This window comes from Phascolarctos cinereus, unplaced genomic scaffold (genome assembly GCF_003287225.1).
Source record: "Phascolarctos cinereus isolate Bilbo 61053 unplaced genomic scaffold, phaCin_HiC Scaffold_726;HRSCAF=1367, whole genome shotgun sequence".
NCBI lineage: Eukaryota > Metazoa > Chordata > Mammalia > Diprotodontia > Phascolarctidae > Phascolarctos > Phascolarctos cinereus.
In genome coordinates this window covers 120039151-120062494 of record NW_027556098.1, presented here as the reverse complement: position 1 = coordinate 120062494, position 23344 = coordinate 120039151, and the positions used below count along the sequence as shown (strand labels likewise).

The following is a 23344-nucleotide window of genomic DNA, read 5'->3' as shown; positions in this document are numbered from 1 at the left end:
TTCATGTCCTTGAGATGAGAATAGGAGAAGTGCATCTCCTCCAAGAGAATTGACTTTGGAGCTTACTTAGTGGTACATGATTAATGAAACCCTTCTGCTTGTACAACTTATGGCTCACTTGAAACCAATCAGGAAGTCTCTTGATGGCACAGCAAGACCTTAGTCCACATTACTAAAGTGACTTAACTGACCAGATATTTTCCTCCCCTTCTATTAAAGGGAAGACAGGAAAATACAAAATATAGTGGCAGTGTTTCTAGCACCTTAAAAATCTATCCAGTCCAACACAAAAGTCCCCGAAGTTCACAAAGATATATCTACTTTCTTTACAAGGCCAGATTGTATTGAGCACTGTCCCATGAACATTTTCTGTACTTTAATGCTTCTTTGGAGGATGTAGCATTTCAGTTGGGCAGTAAAAAAGAGGTAGGAATTCAGGGAGTAGAAAGAGAGTAGGGAGGGAGGAGGACATTTCAGGAATCGAGAACATCTGGAGCACTTAGCTTATGCTGGGCCATGAATACTCAGCAAATTAATTTGAAGTTTCAATAGGCTGTAAATGTTTTATTCAGAAGGGTAATTGACCACATAAGAAAGATTTTCCTGGCATCAGTATAAAAGACCAATTAGAATGTAAGAAAACCTGAAAGGAGATTATTGTATCAGTCTGTAAAGGGCGGGAGACAAGGACAAGAATGAATTTGAATTCACTTCCTTTAAAGAACATCTGTTCCATTGGGGAGGTGACATGTACACTTATAAATATATACAAAATAAAGTTCATGCAGGTGATCATGAGAGCTTGTGCCAGAAAGGAGACATCTGAAATAGGGAGGAGTGAGGGGACTGACAAGAGAGATATCACAGAGCTGGAGGACTTGGTAACTGATTAGATAGGAGAGGGGATAATGATGGAAGCATCCAAGACAAACTGGAAGTTGCAAATATAGAAACGCTGATGTCAGACAGCTGTAGTGAAATCAAAAAAGGAGCAGGTTGAGGGAGAATGGTAATAAATCCCGTTTTGGATATGTTCCAGTAGGAGGTGTGGATTTGGAGCTCAAAGGGCCAGGCCTGGGAATCATCTGCATAAGAGATGTCATTTGAAGATATGAGAGTGAATGAGATTGCCAAAGAGACCACTGAGAAAGAAGAGAAGAGGGTCAGGGACAGACTTTTGAGAAATATCCCTACTAAAGGGCTGAAAAGAAAATGAAGAATCAGTAGAGACAGGGAAGAAGTAGAGGCGTAGGAGGAAAATTGAGAGTGTGGTTGGTATTGAAACCTCAGGAGGTGAGAGGATTAAGGAGAGGTGGTCAGTAGTGTCAGAGTTGCAAAGAGACAAGAGGGTAAAGATTGATAAAAGACCATTGGATTTGGTTATTTGGTCATTTGGTCATTGTTGATATTAGAGAACATTAGAATGGTGGGGATTTGGTTAAAAGGGGTAAGATGAAAATAGCCCGACAGAATAGAAGGGTCAGGGGACGACTTATTTATTAGGTTTGGGTAAACCTGAGCATGTTTTAGATAGGTAGAACAGAGCAAGAGAAGACTGAAGATGCATAAAACAGGAGCTGATTGCTGGATCAGAATCTTTCAGGAGTGTAGGAGGTAGGGGATCAGGGGTATTGGTTAGGAGGACTAGACATGGTGAATAGTAGAAATGGTTCTTCTGGGACACGAAGGAAGGAGGAGAGAATAATGATTCTGAAAAGGTGGCAGAAATGAAGAGGAACAACTGAATGAGGTTGATGGGTGTCCTCAGTCTTCTCAGTGAAGTTTGAGGCTAAGCCGTATCCCTGAAGTGCTGTGGACTGTGATGTGTTTATTGTTAAGAAGAAATTAGAATAGGTTGGAAAAATTGCTGTGAGGAAAAATTGCTTATGAGTCCATAAGGGCAGTCAGTAAAGATGAAGTAGAATTGTCAAGAAGTATCAAGTGCCCCAGCAAAAAGGAAATAGGAAAACAGGGATGTATCAATGTCAGTTGTCATACACAATAAAGGTAAAGAGTAGGTTTATTTTAAGATAGAAGGAGGAAGGCAGGGAGAGAAAGGAAGTGGTGGTGGTTAAGAGTGTAATTTTAAAATTCTGGATCTTGGAGTTGGTATAATTTTTAAAAAAGAATATTTTTGAGGCAGCTAGATGGCACAGTGGATAGAGCACTGGCCCTGGATTCAGGAAGACCTGAGTTCAAATTTGGCCTCAGACCATATTGACACTTACTGGCTATGTGACCCTGGGCAAGTCACTTCACCTGATTGCCTTGTGCAAAAAACCCCCCCAAAACAAACAACTAATAATAATAGTATTTTCCCCAATTACATGTAAAAACAATTTTTGACATTTTTTTTTAAGTTTTGAGTTTCAAATTCTATACTTTCCTCTTTCCATCCCTCTCACCTCATCTTTCTGAGGTGGTGAGTAGTTTGATATAGGTTATACATGTGCAATCCTGTAAAACATATTTCCATGTTAGTCATTTTGTGGAAGAAAACCTGAACCAGAAAAAAATGAAAGAAGGAACAAAGTGAAAAATAGTGTATTTCAGTCTGTATTCAAGATATCGCCAGTTCTTTCTCTGGAGGTTGATAGCATTTTTCAACATGAGTCCTTTGGAATTGTCTTGGCTCATCATATTGCTGAGAATAGTTAAGTGAATTGGTAGAATTCCAAAAGATTATTAGGTCTAAGATGTGACCAGAGTCAGGGTGTGTATTCAAATATCCAAATGTATCTAATGCTCCTCATTTAGAAGGAGCTTTCATTTTAACTGGGGAGATAACAAGGATATAAATTAGTAAATACAGAATATGTATATAGAAAATAAATCCAACGTACCTAAAAACAAGGGGCAGCCAGATGTGCAGTGGTCCTGTGAGTTTGTCTCAGGGGGCCCACCAAATATGCTGGAAGCCTTCTTTGATTTCTCCTGTCATCAAAAGTTACTCAATGGATTGCTCTGGCTGTCCACTTGTCATCCCTTTCCCTCACCCACATTGCCAGGGGATCTTTACCAGTTTTCCTATCATAAATTTCCGTGAAGATAACTTTTCCTGTCCTTTGGAGCACTTCATTAGTTATATGTCACAGCCTATTCATACTCACCATATGCCTCTCCATTGCTTTCTGAATGTTAGAGAAACTGGAGTGGTTCGACTGTCTTTGATGGGGAAAATGGTTTGTTGTAATACTTTTTACAAATATTTTCCTTTTTTCTTCCTTTTGTTATCTTTTCACTTTTTTCCTTAAATGTCTGTGGGATGACTTGGCTTGCCAAGCTTTCTTTAAACTAGTTTTACTTACCACTTCATCTCTGCTTTATGAGACAGTACTGATTGTAATCATCTTATGCTTCTCTGACTTCATATTCATCATTTCTTCTAGCACATTATATTATCTAGCACAGAATATATTATATTCATGTAACACAGTTTGCTTTGTTTCCAGTTCTTTGCTACCCTAAAAAGTGCTGCTATGAATATTTTTGCACGTATGAGACCTTTCTCCCATCGACCTCGTTGTGGTACATGCTTAGTAGTGAGATCTCCGAGTCAAAAGATATAGACATTTTAGCCAGTTTATTTTTTTTTATCTGTATAATTCCAAATTGCTTTCCAGAACGGTTGTACTAATTCACAGTCACACCAGCAATGAATAAGTATGCCTGTCTTTCCATAACACCCCCAACACTGATAATTTCCATCTTTTGCCATCTTTGCCAGTTTACTAGCTGTGAGGTAAATGTTCTTTTCTCTCATTAGTCATGATTTGGAGTAATTTTTCATATGTTAATAGTTTACAGTTCTTCTTTTGAGAACTGTTTAATTGATCCATTAAGGAATGTTCTTGGCCTCTTAGGGGGTATGTACATATCTTGAGTATTTTATCAGAAGAAATTGTTTCATTTTATTTTAGGTAGTGCTGTCATTTTTATTATATTAACTGGCATGGCTCAACTGTGAACAATTAATATTTTTCTAATTATTTAGATCTGTCTTATTTCTTTAAAGAATGTTTTGTTCTTTTATATGCCTTGGTAGGTTTGCTTACAGATATTTCATAATTCTGTAGTTATTTTATTTGATTTTTACTCTTTTTTAAAAATAGTATTCTATTTTCTCCCAATTATATGTAAAGACAGTTTTAACATTCATTTTTATAAAATTTTGAGTTCCAAATTTTTCTTACTCTCTCTCCTCCCCTCTCCTAAAATGGTAAGCAATTTGGTATAGATTATATATGTGCAATCATGTAAAACATATTTCCATAATAGTCGTATTGTGAAAGAAGAAACAGACCAAAAGGAAAAAAAATACAAAAAAAATTAAGAAACTAAAAATAGTATCCTTTGATCATCATTCAGGGTTCATCAGTTCTTTCTCTGGATGTGGACAGCATTTTTCATCATGAATCCTTTGTAGTTGTCTTGGATCATTGTATTGCTGAGAAGAGCTAAGTCATTCATAGTTGATCATCATACAGTGTTGCTGTCATTGTGTACAATGTTCTGCTGGTTCTGCTCATTTCAGTTTGCATCAGTTCATGTAGGTCTTTCCAGGTTTTTCTGAGAGCATCCTGCTCATCATTTCTTATAGCACAATGGAGTATTCTATTACATTCATATGCCACAACTTTTTCAGCATTACACAATTGATGGGCATCCCCTCAATTTCCAATTTTTGGCCACCACAAAAAGAACTGCTAAAATATTTTTGTACATGTAAGTCCTTTTCCCTTTTTTATGATCTTTTTGGGATACAGATCTATTAGCGGTATTGCTGTTTGTGAAACAGTGTGGTTGTTCTTTGGGCATAGTTGCAGATTGCTCTCCAGAATGAAGAGCATAATGTTTGAGTGCCATAGCACCTATGGACAGTATGTTGAAAGGTGCCTGGCATCTGAGTCTTCACAAAAGGAAGTTTTCACATTTCACAGAATGCTTTACTTTTGCCAGATAGCTCAGCTTTATTCATGTTTAAAATGTTTCCTTCTGTGATGTGGTAGTTTCTGGTTACTTGTAATCGTTTGATCAGCAGAGTACTTAATATAGTCAGTATGACTTAATAAATTATCTCATGGACAGGACTGCAACAAACCCAGATTAGAAACACAGTGACTGTAACATTGTAAGGGGGAGTCAGATCCCAAAATGCCGACAGACATTTAGTTCAAGGGTTGAATTTAGTCATGTGATGAGAGATTCAGTTGGAGGCAGCAGCACTTGACATTTCCCTTACTGAAGAGAGTTCTGAGTTCATCATTGTGCCCAACCCTGAACAAAGTGTTATTATTACCAAACATAACAGTGTGTAAACTTAATTGTGGACCATTTTTGGTGAAATCGAGTTGAAAATAAATGGAATATTCGTAAGTGCCAGATCATTTAATTCAACAAAGCCCACACATATTATTTGCTTTCCCCTTCAGCCTTAGTGAGTGATGCTCTCTTAGTAAGTGGGCTCACTTTCCTATTTAGTATAAATGATTACCCACAAAACTAAATATCTGAATTCATAGTTCATTTCATCAAAAATAGAACAGTTCTTGTGGTGCCATCGTTCCAATAGCAACAAGTATCAACAACATTCCTGGGACTAGAACTGTGGCCTTGTGTCTGAGACCAGTGCTCTTTGTAATACACCATTCAACTTCCCTTCAACAGATATGGCAAAAATTATACCTAGTGAATCTTGAACTTATGCTTGGTGCAGAGAAGAGTGTTCTTTAAGTTTTCATAGGGAGGTTTAATGATGCAATAGGTAGGTGCAATCTGGGAAACAGTGGATGAAACTAGAGAGAAAAAGGGCTAATATGGAGGAGTGGACCACAGAATCGATCAATAAACATTTTATTAAGGGCCTATTGTGTACCAGGCGCTGTGACAAAAAGAGACAAAAGGAAGTCCCTTTGCTCAAGGAGCTCGCACTATAATAAGGAGACAATGTGCAAACATATTTATACAAAGCAAGTTATATACAGGATAAATAAGAAATAATTAATAGAGGGAAGGAAGGCACTGAAACTAAGAGGAGTTGGGAAAGGATTCCTGTAGAAGGTAGGATTTTAGTTGGGATTTAAAGGAAGCCAAGAAGCCACTTTGCTTGGAAAGTGGAAATTTTAAAAAATCAGCACATAAATTTTGACTTTTTGAGCAGAGAGGATAAAAGAGGGAGAGGAGAGGGAAAAGAAGGAGAGCGTACGAGGTCTGATAAAAACAAAATATGTTGATGAGGATAATTTGAAGGCATATATATAAAGAGGTAAAGGAATGTGAAATCCAGGATAGTTCTGCATAAGACATCTAGTCTTTATTAGTATCTACCTTGTAAAAGCTTAAGGAAGAGACCATGAGTTTCATCTAGGTCTAATTTTTAGTTATACTTGCTCTCAGAGGCCTGTGTGGGGAACCAGCTCAGTCATTGATTCAATCAACCAGCACCACTGTGTATCATGTACGGGATTAGGCACTGGGGATACAAGTACAAAGAATGAAACAATCCCTGCTTTTATTCTAATTGGGAAGGCAACAAGTAGAGAAAATATGTACATATGGCATAAATATAAAGTGAATTAATACAAATGTATACAAGTAGTTATGGAGGTAGGAATGGCAAGATTTGTGAATTGATTGAATGTATTGATTGATTGATTGAGAAGCCAAAGACAATGCTAAAATTCTGAACCTGGGACCTGAAAGAATGGTGGGACCTTCAGCAGAAATAAAGAAGTTTGAAGTGGGAAAAGATGAAGTCTGTTGTAGACATTTTTTGTTAAATTTTTTCACGCAATGAAAATATGGCTTCTTTTCCTTCCTGTCCCTTTTCCTCCCTCTCCCTGCTCCCCACCTGGAAAGAAAAACAAAACCCCTGTTACAGACATACATAGCTAAACAGAACAAATTTTCATATTGACCCTGTCCAAAAAAACATGCCTCAAAAAACAAAACAAAACATGCCACTCTGAGTCTGTCATTGTCAGGAAGTGGGCATTGTGTTTCATCTACCATGAAACCTCTGCCATCATGGTTGTTCACCTAATTGATTAGCATTCCTAAGTCTTTCAAAATTATTTGTCTTTACAGTGTTATTGGTATTGTATAAATTGTTCCAGGACATTCGTTTGGGATTGTCTAACTCCAGTAGGCACTAGGTGATGCAGGATAGAAGTTCAGGGGACAGGCTAGGACTGCAAGTCATTTGTTATGATAATAACAACAATAATAATAGCTAACATTTTGTATAGTGCTTTAAGGTTTGCAAGGTGTTTTACAAATGTGATTTATCCTCACAACAACCTTGGGAGGTAGGTGCCATTACTATCATTTCCATTTTATAGATGAGGAAACTAAGGTAAATAGAAGTTAAGCCCAGGGTTACATAGTATCCATTGCAATATTAGAACTCAGATCTTCCAAACTCTAGATCTGATACTTTATCTGTGGTGCCACCTAGTTGCCAAAGTGATATTTCTAAGATTGTAGTTAAACCCATATGAACTGATGAGTATAGAGGGAGTAGAGAAGAGGGCCTAGGACAGAACCCTGAGAAATGCTCACAATACCTACAGTGAGGGAGCATGATACAGATCCAACAAAGGAGACTGAGAAAGAGCAATCAGGGGAAATATGTCTGTATTATCAGGTAGATTTGACAAGGGCTTGAGGTTAAAGTCATAGGGAAGTTAGGTTGAAGAACGGAAAGGAGGAATTCTTTAAGCAGTAGCTCTCTGGGTGGGGGAGGTATATAGGGGTAAATTTAGATGATGTAAAAAAAATCAGTAAAAATATTTTTTGTTTGCTTTGTTTTGTTTTTTAAAGAAGAGCGGCGGAGGGCAATGTATCTGGTTCTGTATGTGGATTTTGTATTTGGTGTGTCTGTTTTTTTACTTTAAAGTAAGCCCTCCACCCCAGAATGATTTACTTATTTCTTCACTCAGCATACGTAATTGCCTCCTGTGTGTAGAACATAATGCTGAGCACCAAAGAAAATTCATTATTTAGATAAAACATGGTCTCCGACTTCTTGAACTTAGAGCTATAACTATATTGTATTGTATAAATACATTAGTGATGCCTGAGAGAGAGGGTCATTAATGAGAGGCAATCAACGAAGACATCATGGAAGGGGTGGCATTTGAGTTGAATTTTAAAGCACTGGTATTAGTTTAATGGTTAAAAGGGGAAGGGGAGAGGCCCTCTAGGCACAGAGAGTGGCCTGAACAGAAGTATAAAGGCAAAGAGTCACTTTTCTCTCTCATTTACATCACGACGTCTAAACAGCCCAACTAATTCTTACTGTTTACTAACAGAGGGGGAAAGTGTAATACATTTTTTAAAAAAGGAATATAAAAAATAATTCATAATCTAGGTTTATTTTTGAAGCATAAATAAAGCATTCTGTCTTTACCAACCCTTCCCTAGACAGCAGTTTTGGAATGGTTACAATGGATTATGTGCAAAGCAGACCATTTACTCATTGATAACTAAGTTGACTTTATTGGGGAAAAAAAAACACAACAAAAATGTTTTTAAAAATTGTTTTTGTAATTGGGGAAAATAGATATATACAAAAGAAACCCTTTAATTGCAGCAAGAAATAATAACTCATATTTCTATAATATTTTATATTTTCCAAAGTACTTTTCTCACAGTAGTGCTCTAAAATAGGTAGTGTATTATTTTTCCTCCCCTGGAGATCTGTGATCAAGCTAGACCTACTCTGATCCTTTTAGATTAATTCTGACTAGGTTTGGTATAATGTGGCCTAAAAACTGAGGATATGGGACAGAATAACTTGAAGGAAGTTCTTTAAAAACAAACAAACCAAAACACTTTTTTATTGTTGCTTTTTTGTCTTTAATTCCAAATTATTCTCCAGAAAAGACTGGACCATTCACAGCTTCATGAGCTGTGCTTTTGTGTGCCTGTCTTCCATAACTCTTTCTACATTTACCGTTCTCATCTTTTGTCATCTTTACCAATCTGATGAGTGTGAGGTGAAAATTGAGAGTTGTTTTAACTTACATTTCTCTTATTATTAGTGATTGGTAACTTTTTTTATATAGCTGTTTATGGCTTGCATTCCTTCTTTTAAAAATCGATTGGCAAAGAAATTAAATATTGGCAAAGCTGTGAATTGGTTCAACCATTCTGGAAAGCAATTTAGAATTATGTTAAGAAAGATTAAAATATTCATTCCTTTTGACTCCAGCGACCTTACTGCTAGACATATTCCCTAAGGAGGTCATTGATGAAAAGAAAGGTCCCATATTCTAGTATATTTATGGCAACAATTTTTATAGTGATAAAAGCCTGGAAAGAAAGTAGATACACATTGATTGGGAAATGGATAAATGAGCTGTGGTACATGAATATAATGAGATGTTGCTGGTTTTAATGGATAGTGAATTTGATGACTATAGAGAAGTGTTGAAAACTTATGAACTGACGCAAACTGAAACAGAACCAGGATGGCTATAAAAATGAATTTTTGTTGTTGTTTGTCTTTCATTCTCAAAGAGGACCATGACACTGGGAAAGTGACATGATTTACAAGTGAATTGGATTTAAGTGAAGCAGGGCTCAGCAGTCACCAGCTGCACTCTGTCTTCCTGAGCCATGTATGTCCAGTGGCAAGATGTAGATCAGGATAACACAGTGGGAGACCTAGGTCTTTTTAAACTAAGTTCTTTCCCAGGTCTCAGTTTGTCTGAGGCAGCCAGCTTGCAGATTAAACAATAACAACAACAATAGCATGTATCCTCAGAAAAACTCTTTAGTCTAAGAGATAGACAGCCAAATGACCATTCTTTTATTAAAAAGCTGGCATTATTAATATAAAAATGAAACTGGAAAGAACAGTAATAGCAAAACAATTGAAACAAAATACTGTGATATTACAATGACTTAGCTTTACCCCAGAGAAAAGATATGAGAAGGCACTTCTCTTTGTCTATGTGTGGAAAATTTCATATGTGTTGGTTAGTGTTGTGGAATTGTTTTTCTACCTCTGTTTTTATTCTTTGTTACAAGGGTTGGCTTTCTGGAAGAAGGAAGAGATGTGTTAGGAAATGTTTGTTGTTGCTTAGTCATTTCAGTCACGTGCAACTCTTGGTGACCTTATTTGGGGTTTTCTTGACAGAAATACTGGAGTGGTTTGCCATTTGCTTCTCCAGCTCATTTTACAAATGAGTAACTGAGGCAGAGAGTTTAAGTGACTTGCCCAAAGTCACCCAAGGTAGTAAGTGTCTGAGGCCAGATTTTAACTCGGGAAGATGAGTCTTCCTGACTCCAGACCTTGGACTCTTATCTATTGCATCACCTAGCTGCCCCTCTTAGGAAATGTAGGTGACATAAAACCAGAATTTTAAAGGAAAAATGACTGTTTATATCCCTTGACTACTTCTTTATTGGGAAATGGCTTGTGTACTTAATAAGTTTGTGTCAATTCCTTATAAAACTTGGATTTCAGACCTTTGTTAGAGATATTTGCTACAAAGATTTTCCCCCATATAACTTGTTTCCTTCTAATTCTAGCTGAATTGATTTGATTTGTGCAAAACTTTTTCAGTTTTAATGAAGTGGTTCACTTTATCTTACAATAGCCCTGTTCCTTTTGTATATAACAGTTCTACTCTAGTGTAGTTATCCAAGGAACTAACTTTTCTTTCATTCTACTGATGTTTTTTTTTTAATGGTGTGTCTTTTTATATTTAGTTACTGTACAAGAAAGTTTGGGGATATTATTTCTACTCCCCTCAGTTTGAATGGATAATCAAGAGACACTTTAAGAGGGAAGTAGAGGGGGAGGTGTCAAATTCCAGATCATTTGGTAGGCACAGTGATCAGACAGTTGTTGAATCTAATGACATTTTTTGGCATTTGCATAGAGGGAAACTGTATCTCTGTCTTGGGGAGGGTTGACCTTGTCTAACTGTGATCTGATCCATTGCCATTTACAGAGGGTAAGATGATGAGTCAGTTCTTTTTAATGAGGCATTCTTATGTTTCATTTTAAGGTGATCGACCTGTAAGGGTTTATGCTGATGGCATATTTGACTTGTTTCACTCTGGTCATGCCCGGGCCCTGATGCAAGCAAAGAACCTCTTCCCCAACACATACCTTATTGTAGGAGGTAAGGAAAGATTTTTTGACGTTGTTCAGAAAGAGATGGTAAATACTAAGCATCTCTTCCTTTCTTTCTAATACTGAAATACAAAGTAGAAACAACTATAATCAAGAGAATAGAACTTTTTTGCTTATTGAACAGAAATGCCTTATAATTCTTCCATTTGCTTTTAGCTTAAGTTTGTTGAGTCATTGGAGCATCATTGATTTGTTTTGTATACTTGACCTAAGTTTCCATTTCTTATATTGGACCATTTGAGGTACTACAAGCCAATGTTGTAGTAACAATCCAACTGTATATATAGGTACTGATCAACAGAACTAGGAACAGACAGCTAAATTAAGTGTATTCATTCTTAGACCTTTATTGTATCCACTCTGGGAAAGTTCTTAACATGGAAAGTCCTTAGAATTCCTGTGGAGGGATGTGCATCTGTGGTTAGGAAAATGCATATACAATCACTTTAATTCTTGGGCTTAGCTAGATATGGAAAACTGTTCAGCATGCAGAGACTGGGTCCTTTTCTAGGTGGGAAAGAATACAAACTGGGGGGTTTGGGCAAGCAGAAGTGATTTTTGTCTTGATGACTTAATGGTGCCTTTGGACTCAGTTTGCAGTGATGAGCTGACGCACAATTTCAAGGGCTTCACAGTGATGAATGAAAATGAACGCTATGATGCAGTTCAGCACTGCCGCTATGTGGATGAGGTGGTGAGGAATGCCCCCTGGACACTGACACCTGAATTCCTGGCAGAGCATCAGGTGAGAGGCTGGTTATGTGTGTCCATTCTTCATTCCGCATCCCCTTCTGGTCTCAAGAGAGCGACACCTGGGCTTGTCCCTCCCCTCCTATGGAATAGGATAAAGAATGTTTGTCGATGCTCACCGGAACTCCAGACCGGTCTTCAGGAGCTGATATCTGGGAACCAAAGATGGGCATAGAACTTTACATTGATTTGACTTAGCTTGGATTTGGTTTTATTGTTATTAATTTTTGGCTAAAATTCTAATGAGGAACTGGAGGTAGGGTTTTCTCTTTAGTTTAGGAATTGAACACTAATTCTTTATCCTGTCTTAATTCCTGTGTTAAAATGAAGAATGCCATCATTGCTGGAAAAGTTGGGTGTAAAAGGTGAGGAAACTTAATAGGGCAGGATGAAGGGCCTTGAACATGATAAATTAAGGAACATATTTTCATTAGATGTGACTTTGAGCAATTTAGCTTCTTGGTGACCCATTGCTTTCTAATACTTTAAGTTGCAAAGTAAGGGCTGGTCTTCATAGGTGGAGGGATTTTCCTTCCTGGAAGTTCCCTACACTGGTGAAATCACAAGTAGAAGAAAAAAATTCTCTTCAGATAAAAAGCTATAGGAAACTACTAGATGAAGAAATGAAGAATAGTTATGGCTGAGATGCTGTGAAACAAGATTTAGGAAGGTTTTAGGGATAGGGGAGATTTGTTGGAGGCCCTTGGAAACAGATAAAATCATCTGCTTCTTCAGCATTTTAAAGGAGTAAAGGAAAAATAGTGTGTGAGATGATTTTTAGTAGTTTAACTTGAGTAGATGCTAGGCAAAATTAGGAAGTTGATCTTTAGTATTCTCTCACATTCCCCATCAATTCCCCCCTCCCCCCTTTACTTTTTTCTTGTAACATTCATTGGTCAGCCTACGCTGGCTCTCATTCTTGCTCTCAGCAAGCTGTCAACTAATTGTTTCTTAACTAATAATTTAGATTCTAAGTGATATCTCCCCCTCTCCTCCCTCTCCCCTTTGGCAGCTCCATCCTTCCTTCTCAGGGAACAGATTCAGGGAACATTCTCTTGGATTTTTCTTGGTGATTATACTTAACTGGCTGCTTTATTCTGTAAGCAGCTTCTTCAAGTCTGGAGCAAGCTGGTCAGTGACCTGTGGCAGCCACTAGTCCCCCACCTTTCCCTTATTCCTCTTTAAAAGGGAGTAAATAAAGAAGAATTTGCTTTGCTACTCCTAAATGATAGCTGTTCTGCATCATCTGTTATCATTGCAAATAAGAGTTACTGTCTAGTAGGAAGATGGATTCTGGAATCAAAAAGCCTTTTTCTGAATTTGGCTTTTGGAGCTCCACTGTAACTTTATATTAGCAATAAAAAAATTTTTAATTACTGTTTCACTTCATTTTATTGAATGATAAGAAGAGAGCCAATCAGTTAGAGATGAACTTGTTTCTTATCTAATTCTGCATTGTCAGAGAACTTTACTTATCCAGTCCTTTAGGGATTGGGAATTTGGCAATAGGAGAGTTTTCTCATCTTCCTTCAAAAGACCAATGTGTTACTTGTGGGGTTTACTAGAAGAATCACAGGCCAGACACCATTCCTTGGGCAAAGGTGGATTTCCATAATGTTTCAAGCTGTTGAAGCCAATAAATCTCACTTTTTTTCTTTTTGTTGAGGCTATCGGGTTAAGTGACTTGCCCAGGGTCACACAGCTAGTAAGTGTCAAGTGTCTGAGGCCAGATTTGAAGTCAAATAAATCTCACTTTTGCCACCATTCCCTGATGAAGTTGTTGGGCTCTTGGTTGTATAGTTTGTGAATGAATTAGGAAATGTATGAGTATGACAAAGAAAGGTTGGATACTAACCTCTGATCAGTGTCCTTTTCCTTGAAAGGTTACTGGCTCATTTCAGATGGCAATTTTCCTGGGTTTGAAATATTTCCCTTTTTTTCAGATTGACTTTGTAGCCCATGATGACATCCCTTATTCTTCTGCTGGGAGTGATGATGTTTACAAACACATCAAAGAAGCAGGTGAGTCAATGGTGAATCCTCAAATTGTGAGACATCAATAGTAGCTGGAAAGGATTTCTTATACCACTCTCTACAGAGGAGTAAGCTAGTTCCAAGACCATGACTTGTCTCTGGTCACATACAAGGCCTGAAGTGGAGCTTGAGATCCTGTGGTTCCCAGGCTTGTCTTTTGGCATGGTGCTTCTCAACACTTTCTGCCCTTTCCTTCCTTTTGACAGCTGGTTTAATTTCAGGAAAACTTATTTACATATATTGACTTGCCTGTGTCTCATATCCCAGATTCTTCCTAATCCCTGGGCCCTGCAGTCTCCTCAATTTCTGCTCACAGTTCACATTGCATAATGTTGCCTTCCCATTCTGTGGAATCATTTTTCTAAGTCCAAAGATTCCCTTTTGCAACTCAGCAGAGCTTGGGGTTCCCAGACTTTACTGTAGCAATGCTATGGCTATACCAACTAGGCTTCCTTTATAAAGCAAATAAGTCCTATCATCTGGGCTAAACAAAGTCCTATTGTGTGTGTGTGTGTGTGTGTGTGTGTGTGTGTGTGTGTGTGTGTTTGTGTTTGTGCATGTGTGTCGTGGTGTTAGGCATGTTCGCGCCAACACAGAGGACAGAAGGCATATCAACATCAGACATCATCACCCGCATCGTTCGGGACTATGACGTATATGCAAGGCGGAACCTGCAGCGAGGATACACTGCCAAGGAACTCAATGTCAGCTTCATCAATGTGAGTCATGGCCCTTGGCTCCTCCAGGGCCATATAGACTGTGTACCTGCGCAGGCCAACTGAACAGGGCTTGGTGTTTGTGTCTCACTGTTTAGCATCAATTTAAACCCTTTAAATGTGTGTTCATTTGCCTGTAGCAATGCACTAGGCTCAGTACACTGATGATTATGTAGATTCAGTCTCTGCCCTCTAAAAGCTTATAGTTCAGAAAATGTGCCCTAATATATAAGAATATACAGACAACTGGATAAAGTCCATAAATCAGCATGTACATAAAGAGTAAAATATTTCTATTCAACACGTGTAAAGGGAAGGTGCTTTGATATTTGAAATTTAATAATTATTGAACAAATTTGATATTTGAAAGTTTTTTGCTTTTGAAAATCTGACTGTTTCTTTGTAGACGTAGTTCTCTTTGGAATTTATAATGTAATGATAGTGTTATTAACAACTCTCTAGTAGTTCATATTTATAGTGCTTTATGGTCAAAAGCTATTTCATATATATTATGATTCATTATTTTATTTGATTCTCAGAACTACTCAGTGAGACAGATACTATTAATATATTCATTTTACAGATAAAGAAACTGAAAGTTCAGTGATTTGCTTGGGGACATTTGGCTAGTTAGTGGTAGGGCCAGGATTGGACTTAAGGCCTTTGTCGTTACAACCAGCGCACTTTGCACTAGACCAGTGAGTGGTTCTCAAACTTTTTGACCTCGGGACCCCCAATTTTTTGTTGAAAATTATTGAAGACCCCAAAGAGCATTTGTTTATATGGATGATTTATATTGATATTTACCATATTAGACATTAAAACGGATAACTTTTTAAAATGTTCACTAATTCATTAAAAAATAATAATAAATCCATTACATGTTAATATAAATAACATTTTTATGAAAATGCCATATTTTTCAAAACAAGGAAATTTGACGATAAGAGTAGCATTATTTTATATAGTTTTGCAAATCTCTTTAATGCTTGGCTTAATGGACAACAGCTGAATTCTCTTATCTGCTTCTGCATTCAGTCTGTTGCCATGCGTTGTTTTGGTTGACATATGTGAAGAATATAAACCTCACATAGATATATACTTGGAAAAGGGAGGAGTAGCATTTTAATAGGCAAATAATATGTTAGTATTATTATGAAAGTAGTTTTTACCTTGGAGACCCCCTGAAAGGGTCTCAAGGACCCTCAGAGTCCTTAGACCACACTTGGAAAACCACTGTACCAGATTATGCTGACTTTCTGTCCAACTTAATTAAGATGCCTTCAAATCTAAAACGGATTGTTCAGGCAACAGACTTTGGCTACTCAAGGAATTCTTGTATAGTTTCCTGTGAATTGAGAAGTATTTTATTCCCTCATTTTACTTAAGAGCAAATTGAATCATATAATGAAGAAGGATCTAAACTAGTGTTACAGGCAGACCTAGAATATATCACCTCCATTTTCCAGATTAGATCTCTATGCTATGCAGTTGGCATTTTCTTGACAGTGTTACCAGTTGATCTTCCTGTTTTCTGGACATCTCCATCAGAAATGGGTGGTGTTTGAACTGCTCATGCTTCAGGCTTGGGTTTTATACCTAGAGAATACACCTATATTAGTTAAGTGTCTGCCTCTCTCTGCCTGTCCACTCTAAGTTGTTGCGGGTCCCAGGCCTGTATGAAGAACTTGGTATAAGATGATCATTTAGACCATAACACACATTTATTCATATTTATCCTCTAAAATAAACAAATTGGGATGGGATATGAATGAAGATGGGATTCTTAATACAGGAAATTATAAACAAGATATGTTAGAAACCTTTTCCTTTTATAGCCCAGTCTAGGTGAGTAATTTTCAAAAGAGTTATTTCCTTCTCCAGGAGAAGAAATACAACTTACAGGAACGCGTAGACAAAGTAAAGAAGAAGGTAAAAGATGTAGAGGAGAAGTCAAAGGAGTTTGTGCAGAAGGTGGAGGAGAAAAGCATTGACCTCATTCAGAAGTGGGAGGAGAAATCCCGAGAATTCATTGGAAACTTCCTGGAGATGTTTGGCCCAGAAGGAGCACTGGTATGATCTTTCTCACTGGTTAGAGAGTATATCCTTTTAAGCATTTGGACAGTTTTCCTGCTGCTTGAAAAAATTATAGAATACTTGAACAACAACCAAAAAGGACAACAACAGGTTAGTCTCTTCTTCAGTGTTAAATGTTTGGTGATTGATAAAGGAGATTGTATGCCTTCTTGATAATTTCTTCAGTCTTAGATCAGCATCCTCAAAATTTCTAGTATCTAAGTAAGTCTTTAAACTCGTTTGGCTTGCTTCAGTGTTGTTCTTATGATCAAAAGAAGAAGGATATTAGGTAAATTTTTACTTTTAGGAAATACACTTGTATGAGCCTGAATATTAAAGAATCTGCTTTGAAAAAGAAAGTGTCCTTTCCAAATTATGTGACAGTGGCATATGTGATCATTTAGCAACAGAGATTTAGGCTAAATTCCACCAAAGATTTATTGAGATTTGGATATTGCAAAGGATTATTTAAAGACCTTTTGCCCTCACCAGGGAAACTTTCAAAAACTTTTAAGACTGTGATGAATAGTTTTCAGTGTAAGTGAGTTGATCTGTAGTTTTGTCTAGAGGTAAAGGAGTGTTGTAGAGATGGCTTTCTGAGGGGAGTCTAGGCTTCTATGCTTATATAGTCAGCAGGTGGTTTTCTATAGTATGGAACCTTTTTAAAATTTATGCCTAGGAAGTACCTAAAACCATTGCCAAGCTTATGATTCTGTATCCTCATGTGGCCTAAAGTCATCCTGCAATATCATTTTTTTAAAAAAATTTTTATTTAAAACATTTTTTTCCATATGCTTTTGAGTTGAAAATTTTTTCTCCCTTTTTCTCCCCTCCACCCTCCCCAAGATGGTGCACAATCTGACATAGGCTTTACATTTACATACCCATTAAACATATTTTCACATTAGTGAAGTTGTAAGTAAAAATTAAAACCAATAGGAGGAACCATCAGAAAGATGAAACAAAACTCAACAGAAGGTAAAAATAAGTGATAGTGATTCAACTTCCACAGTTCTTTCTTTGGATGTGGACAGCATTTTCCATCCCGAGGCCTCTGGAGATATCTTAGATCCTCGTAATGCTGAGAAGGGTTCAGTTTAACGTTCTTAGTCATTGCATAACGTGGCTGCTATTGTGTACAAAGTCCCCTTGGTTCTGCTCACTTCACTCAGCATCAGACCATGTAAGTCTTCCCCAGGTTTTTCTGAAGTCAGCCTGTTCATCATTTCTTATAGCACTACAGTATTCCATTACATTCATATACCACAACTTGCTCAGCCATTCCCCAATTGATGGGCATCCTTTCAATTTCCAATTCTTTGCCACCACAAAAAGAGCTGCTATGTATATTTTTGTCCATGTGGGTCCTTTTCCCATTTGTTTGATCTCTTTGGGATATAGCCCTAGAAGTGCTATTGCTGGATCAAAGGGTATGCACATTTTTGTAGCCCTTTGGGCATAGTTCTAAATTGTTCTCCAAAATGGTTGGATCATTTCACAACTCCACCAACAATGTATTAGCGTTCCAATTTTCCCACATTCTCTCCAATATTTATCATTTTCCTGTTTTGTCATGTTGGCCAATCTGATAGGTGTGATGTGGTACCTCAGAGTTGTTTTGATTCCTGCAATATCATTTCAAGGTGGTTACTTACTGAAGCCCAGGATGACTCACTGAGGCACTGGGTACTTACTAAAGTACCATGTGATCTAAAAGCAAGTCACTTGGCCTCCTTGGGCCTTAATTTCTTTACCTGTTAAATGAAAGAGTTGGCATATATGACCTCCTAGTTATTTTCTAGCTCAAAATCTACAATCCATTAGTAGTGATCTAGCACCAACCAGAGCTTTCTTCTAACTTTCCTTTTGTTATCCTTTCCCTCCCCAGAAACACATGCTGAAAGAAGGAAAAGGCCGGATGCTTCAAGCCATCAGTCCCAAGCAGAGCCCAAGCAACAGCCCCACTCGTGAACGTTCTCCTTCTCCCTCCTTTCGATGGCCCTTCTCTGGCAAGACTTCTCCACCCTCCTCCCCTGCGAACCTGTCAGTACACAAGGCTGTTCAGTATGACATAAGTGAAGATGATGAAGAGGACTAATTTGCCATCCCATCTCCCTTCTTCCTTTCTCTGTCCTTGTCACCTCCAGCTGTCTTTTGAATTCCAGATTGTCAATTCCAACACTAAACTCAAGGACAGTTGTAGGCAAGGGAAGGAGGACCTGGGACAGAGATCAAAATAGCCTGTCCTCCAAAAGGCATCACCTTGAGAAACAGAGGAGGGACTGCCTTAGAAGCCTCTCTTCCATTCCCCTGCACCAGCCTCCACGGGGACATTGCTTTACTGTTTGCATTCAGATAATCTTGAAGGGAAAAATATAGTTTTTATTAATTTAAAAAATAGCCTTTTAAATGTAATAAGTGGAGCCCCAACCAAGAGAGGAAAAAGATAGTATTGTTCCCAGAGGCCTTTTTTTCCCCTTAATTCACTATAATTTTATTTCTGCTCTGAAGCAGACTAGCTTGCCAAGTCCTTACACCTGATGTGAGCCGTGCCAGATGTGGCTTAGGGAAAATGATATGAACTTCCTTATAATTTGATTTCCATTTTTTTTCTATTAATTTTTGAAGGCGAAGCTGACCTCTTGAAGTCACAAATACCCTAAGCTCATTGCTGGCAAATGTGCTGAGGTGTAGTAGGGAGTTCTCAGAGGAAGGTCTCTGGGTCTGTCTCTTTTCACTCCTTGAGATGGGTCTGCTGGAAATATGCTACCGTTGTGCTCCCTGAGGACAATGGGTAGAGGGATAATTCATCAAGCAGTTTCCCTGAAATTTTAATCTTTTCAGAAACTCATCTCCAATTTACCAAGCTGCCTAGGAGCCCTTGGTGGGCTTTTGCCTCTTTCTCTCTATGGCCTGCTTTTAGAGCACAGAGCATACTGTGATATTTGTGTAGGTGTGCACTCACATGTACACATTCATATGCAAACTCAGCTTATAAATTGAATTCCAGTGGGGAAACAGTCTTGTACTCAACTATTCCCATATCTAGGACTTTACCTTGCTTCTACCAAAAAGGATACCACTGTGAGTGTTTGAAGGCTTTCAGTGTGTTCTTTTAATCCGTGTTCCCATGTCCTCATTTAATGATTGTAGAAGAATCCTTGGAGTTTGGGAACAAAGTCAAGGACCTGCCTCCCTTTCTCTAACTGTAGCCTCACTCTCTTATCTCTTTTCCTCAGAACTTTCTTAACCTTGGTCAGTTCTCTTCATCTCTTCCTTCCCCTCTGAGACACAGAGCAAACAGGGACTCTTCACCTCTTCTGCAAAGCAGAGCCCATGTTCCTTTCCCAGGGATGAGACCTGAGTTAGGTGCAGACCTCCCTCTCTCCCTTCCACCCACTGTTCACCTGGGCCTGACTCAGCCCTGGGGAGTGTCCCAAGGAATGCAGATGCTTAAGGCTGTGCTGCTGCTGCTGCTGCTGCTGCTGCGCATGTGCCTCTTTCTTAGCTTCACCATCCTGCCTCCTCAACCAAATGACCAGCAGAGCAGCTGCTGCCTACCCCAGTGCTCATGTAGTGGGTCCATGGGAAGACTGCTTATGTCTGCCTCTGCTCGGTTGCTCATCAGTGCCCCTTGTGGGGGTGGAGTTTTAGTGTTTTCAGCTACGAAAACCACAAATTGCTTTCTGTGTTTGTCCACGTGTTGGGGCTGTTTGCCTCCCATGGCCTCGCACGTGAACACTTTCTAATAAAACCTGTTTTTTGTGCCTGCTAGATGACAAGTAATTGTCATAGGATTTACACTGTATCTACCCAGCAAGGCAGCTAGAATTCTTAAGATTTGAGCTGCCTGGAGAGGCTGCTGACATATCAAAGTGAAGGAAATCAGTAGAGGAAGACTTCCTCTGGATTCCCCAGTGGCTTATGGAAACTGTGTTTCTGATGAAGCGCCATTTTTATTCTGGAGCCTTTTGGTTCTAATGAGTTTTGGTTTGGGATCCTCTGAAACATTTAAAATCAGTTTCTTCCCTTGCTATGCTGCTTCACGGCTTCATTTGATCAAGTGTTAATTTAACTTCTTTGTTTCAGCCAGGCAGGTTTCCCGTATTAGTGATATTGTTTCTGTCTAGGACATTCTTCCTGGTACAGATTTTTCATTTTCTGAGGCTATGTATTTGAAGGCTGGTGTTACTGCTGAAATCTGTCCTCAAGGTCTTTTATGGTACATCCTCTGGAATACCCTTAGTATCTTGAGTTTACAATTTCTTCTCTCTTAAGATGTGTATTTACAAAGAGAGACTCTCAGAATATAGTTTTTCCTACTTTCAGTTGTCCACCAGAAGTATATTCACTTGGGGGTTTTAGCAGATAAAACATACCCCTCTGTGCCAATGACTGGTGGGCTACTCTGTTTGGATATGCCCCCTTGTTAGCAAGTAACCTTTAGGCAAATTGTTTAGCCACAGAATTGTTAAGCCTGAGTTTGTGTTCAGCACTACCTTTTGACCTGTCTCAAGGAGACGTCATCCAAACACAAACAGCTTTTCATAATGTTAAGTCTTTTTGTAGCCAGAGCTGTTTGTCTGGATACCTTCAAGTCTACATTTCAACGTCTTTGCACCTGGGGAAAGGAGAAACCAAGAAAGGAGAATAATTGATACCACTGGAATGATGCCTCTTTGGCTTTACCTAATTAAATGAAATTAGAGTGGAGAACTCTTTGTGCCATGATTACCCCTTTGTTTTATGAAGGTGTAGGGCTGTGTCTCAGTGTCTGTGGATCAGTGAAAGCAGTTGGCCCAAATGGGATGGATGAGGTGGACATAACATAGCCTTAATAAAGGGATTAGAGCTAGGTAATGGTCTGCAGGTTAGAAAGAGGTGTTTGTTTCAGTCCAATAGATGCCATGAGACTAACATTAAGGATGGGCTATTTTAGTAGCAGCCTCACTGTGGACTGGGCAGAACATCTATTTTCTACTTTGGCAAACTCATCAGTCACCACAGCAGTGACGAAACGAAGTGTGGGAATTTACATGAGAAAATAGAAGGGGATTGTTTCTCCTCCTTTGGCTTCTCCTGAGAAGGAGTCAAAAAGCAGACCGTGATCAAAGGCTTAGGTGAAAATATGAACCAGAGGGTTCTGTAAATTATGGAGAGAGGTTTAAAAAAAAAAAAGGGAAGATCAATACACATCATTAATAAAGGGAATAAGTAGCTTCTTTCTCTGCCACAAGAACACCTTAGGCTGTACCATAATTAAATTTTTTTTTCTTTACCTGGGGCCAAGCACCTAGTAAGTAGCATTGATGCGGACTCATCTCCATGGTACTTCTTTGCAGTATTTTGTTTTTCCATCTTTGGACTGTCTTGATCTGAGTGTGACTTCCTCTACAATGGTGTTTGATGCTTTTAGTACCTTAACTCTGGATCTATTCCCCCGTAATCTCTTCAACTCAAATACATTTGCCTCTTTCTCCTGTCAAAAGCCATAGCTCTCAAAAATTTTTTCTATATACAGTATCATAGGGAGCCTGATCAATGCAGATGGGGGAAAAAAAAGATTGATGTTTTGTAAGTAATTATATTTTTTTTAACTCATCAATATAAGTATTTATAAGAATCTATATTTTTCAGTCATACCACAGTGATTTGTATTTTTTTTCTTCTCTTGGAGAACAGGTTGTCATGGGATGGTCCCTCCTAGCTGTTATTTTTCCAGATTAATAAATGGGACATGGTCTTGGGGTTATGATATTAAAATACTAATTTTCTTTTAAAAAAAACCAGCATTTTCTTTCTGCCAAAGTCTTATGTAGGTTTATACTTGGCAGGGACAGGTAGGTAAAAAGTGAAAGCATCCATTTTATATTAGGTTCCAAATTGAAATGACTCAGGTTAAGTTCATTCAGATTGAACATGGGCCTTCCTGACCCCATAAACAAAGATGTCACCTTAGATTGTTTTCAGGTTGAGGCTCCTGGGGGAAAGGAATTTGTCTTGAAAAGAAACACAGTTCGGCATGAATGTTAACTTCATCAGTAATGCCACGGAGTCCAAAGGAAAGTTTTCCTCCATTGGTGTTTAGTCTATCAGTTTCTGTCTGTGTGTTGTTTATCTGTTCAGAGTTGTTTTGGCTTTCGTCATTTAGCCAAATAAATGCAAAGTGATTTTAACCAATGTTCTCATACCGTGTGGTTTTGACTTTGTGTGGTGATGTACTGATTTGGGGAGACAGGGAGGTGGTACCTCTTTTCGCCTTTCCCTTTCCACACTGCAGCTCTTTGTTCCTAATTTGTATTATCATATTGTGCAGGCTGGATAACTGTGTATTACTTCAGGGGCAATCTTGTTATAGCCTGATAGGGAAGCTTCACCAGATTTTTGCTGCACAGAAATGAAACCTAGCCCTAGTGTCTAGATAATGCTTTTGTAATCGTATAGCAAAAGGCATAGTTTCCATTTTCATTTTGTTCTTACCCCACAGTCTGATTTCTTTAAGGCTTTGCGCATGGCTAAATTGTATTAATTATGTGCAGTTTCAAAGGATCTGTTGCATTCTGGCAACACTAGCAAACTTATTTTTCATTTGCTTTGGGCTATGTCCCAGATTGGTTAT

The 23344-nt window shown here is 38.3% G+C and overlaps 1 protein-coding gene across 1 annotated transcript in view; it reads left to right on the top strand.

The window, feature by feature from the left end:
* Window positions 1–19456, top strand: part of PCYT1A (phosphate cytidylyltransferase 1A, choline) — a 57247-nt gene extending 37791 nt beyond the window's left edge. The window contains exons 5-10 of the mRNA XM_020986038.2: window positions 11022–11138; window positions 11743–11894; window positions 13843–13921; window positions 14510–14652; window positions 16534–16722; window positions 18614–19456. Coding sequence (XP_020841697.1) covers window positions 11022–11138; window positions 11743–11894; window positions 13843–13921; window positions 14510–14652; window positions 16534–16722; window positions 18614–18823 — 890 coding nt within the window. The 3' untranslated portion in view covers window positions 18824–19456. The remainder of the gene's footprint in view (window positions 1–11021; window positions 11139–11742; window positions 11895–13842; window positions 13922–14509; window positions 14653–16533; window positions 16723–18613) is intronic.
* Window positions 19457–23344: the final 3888 nt, after the last annotated feature.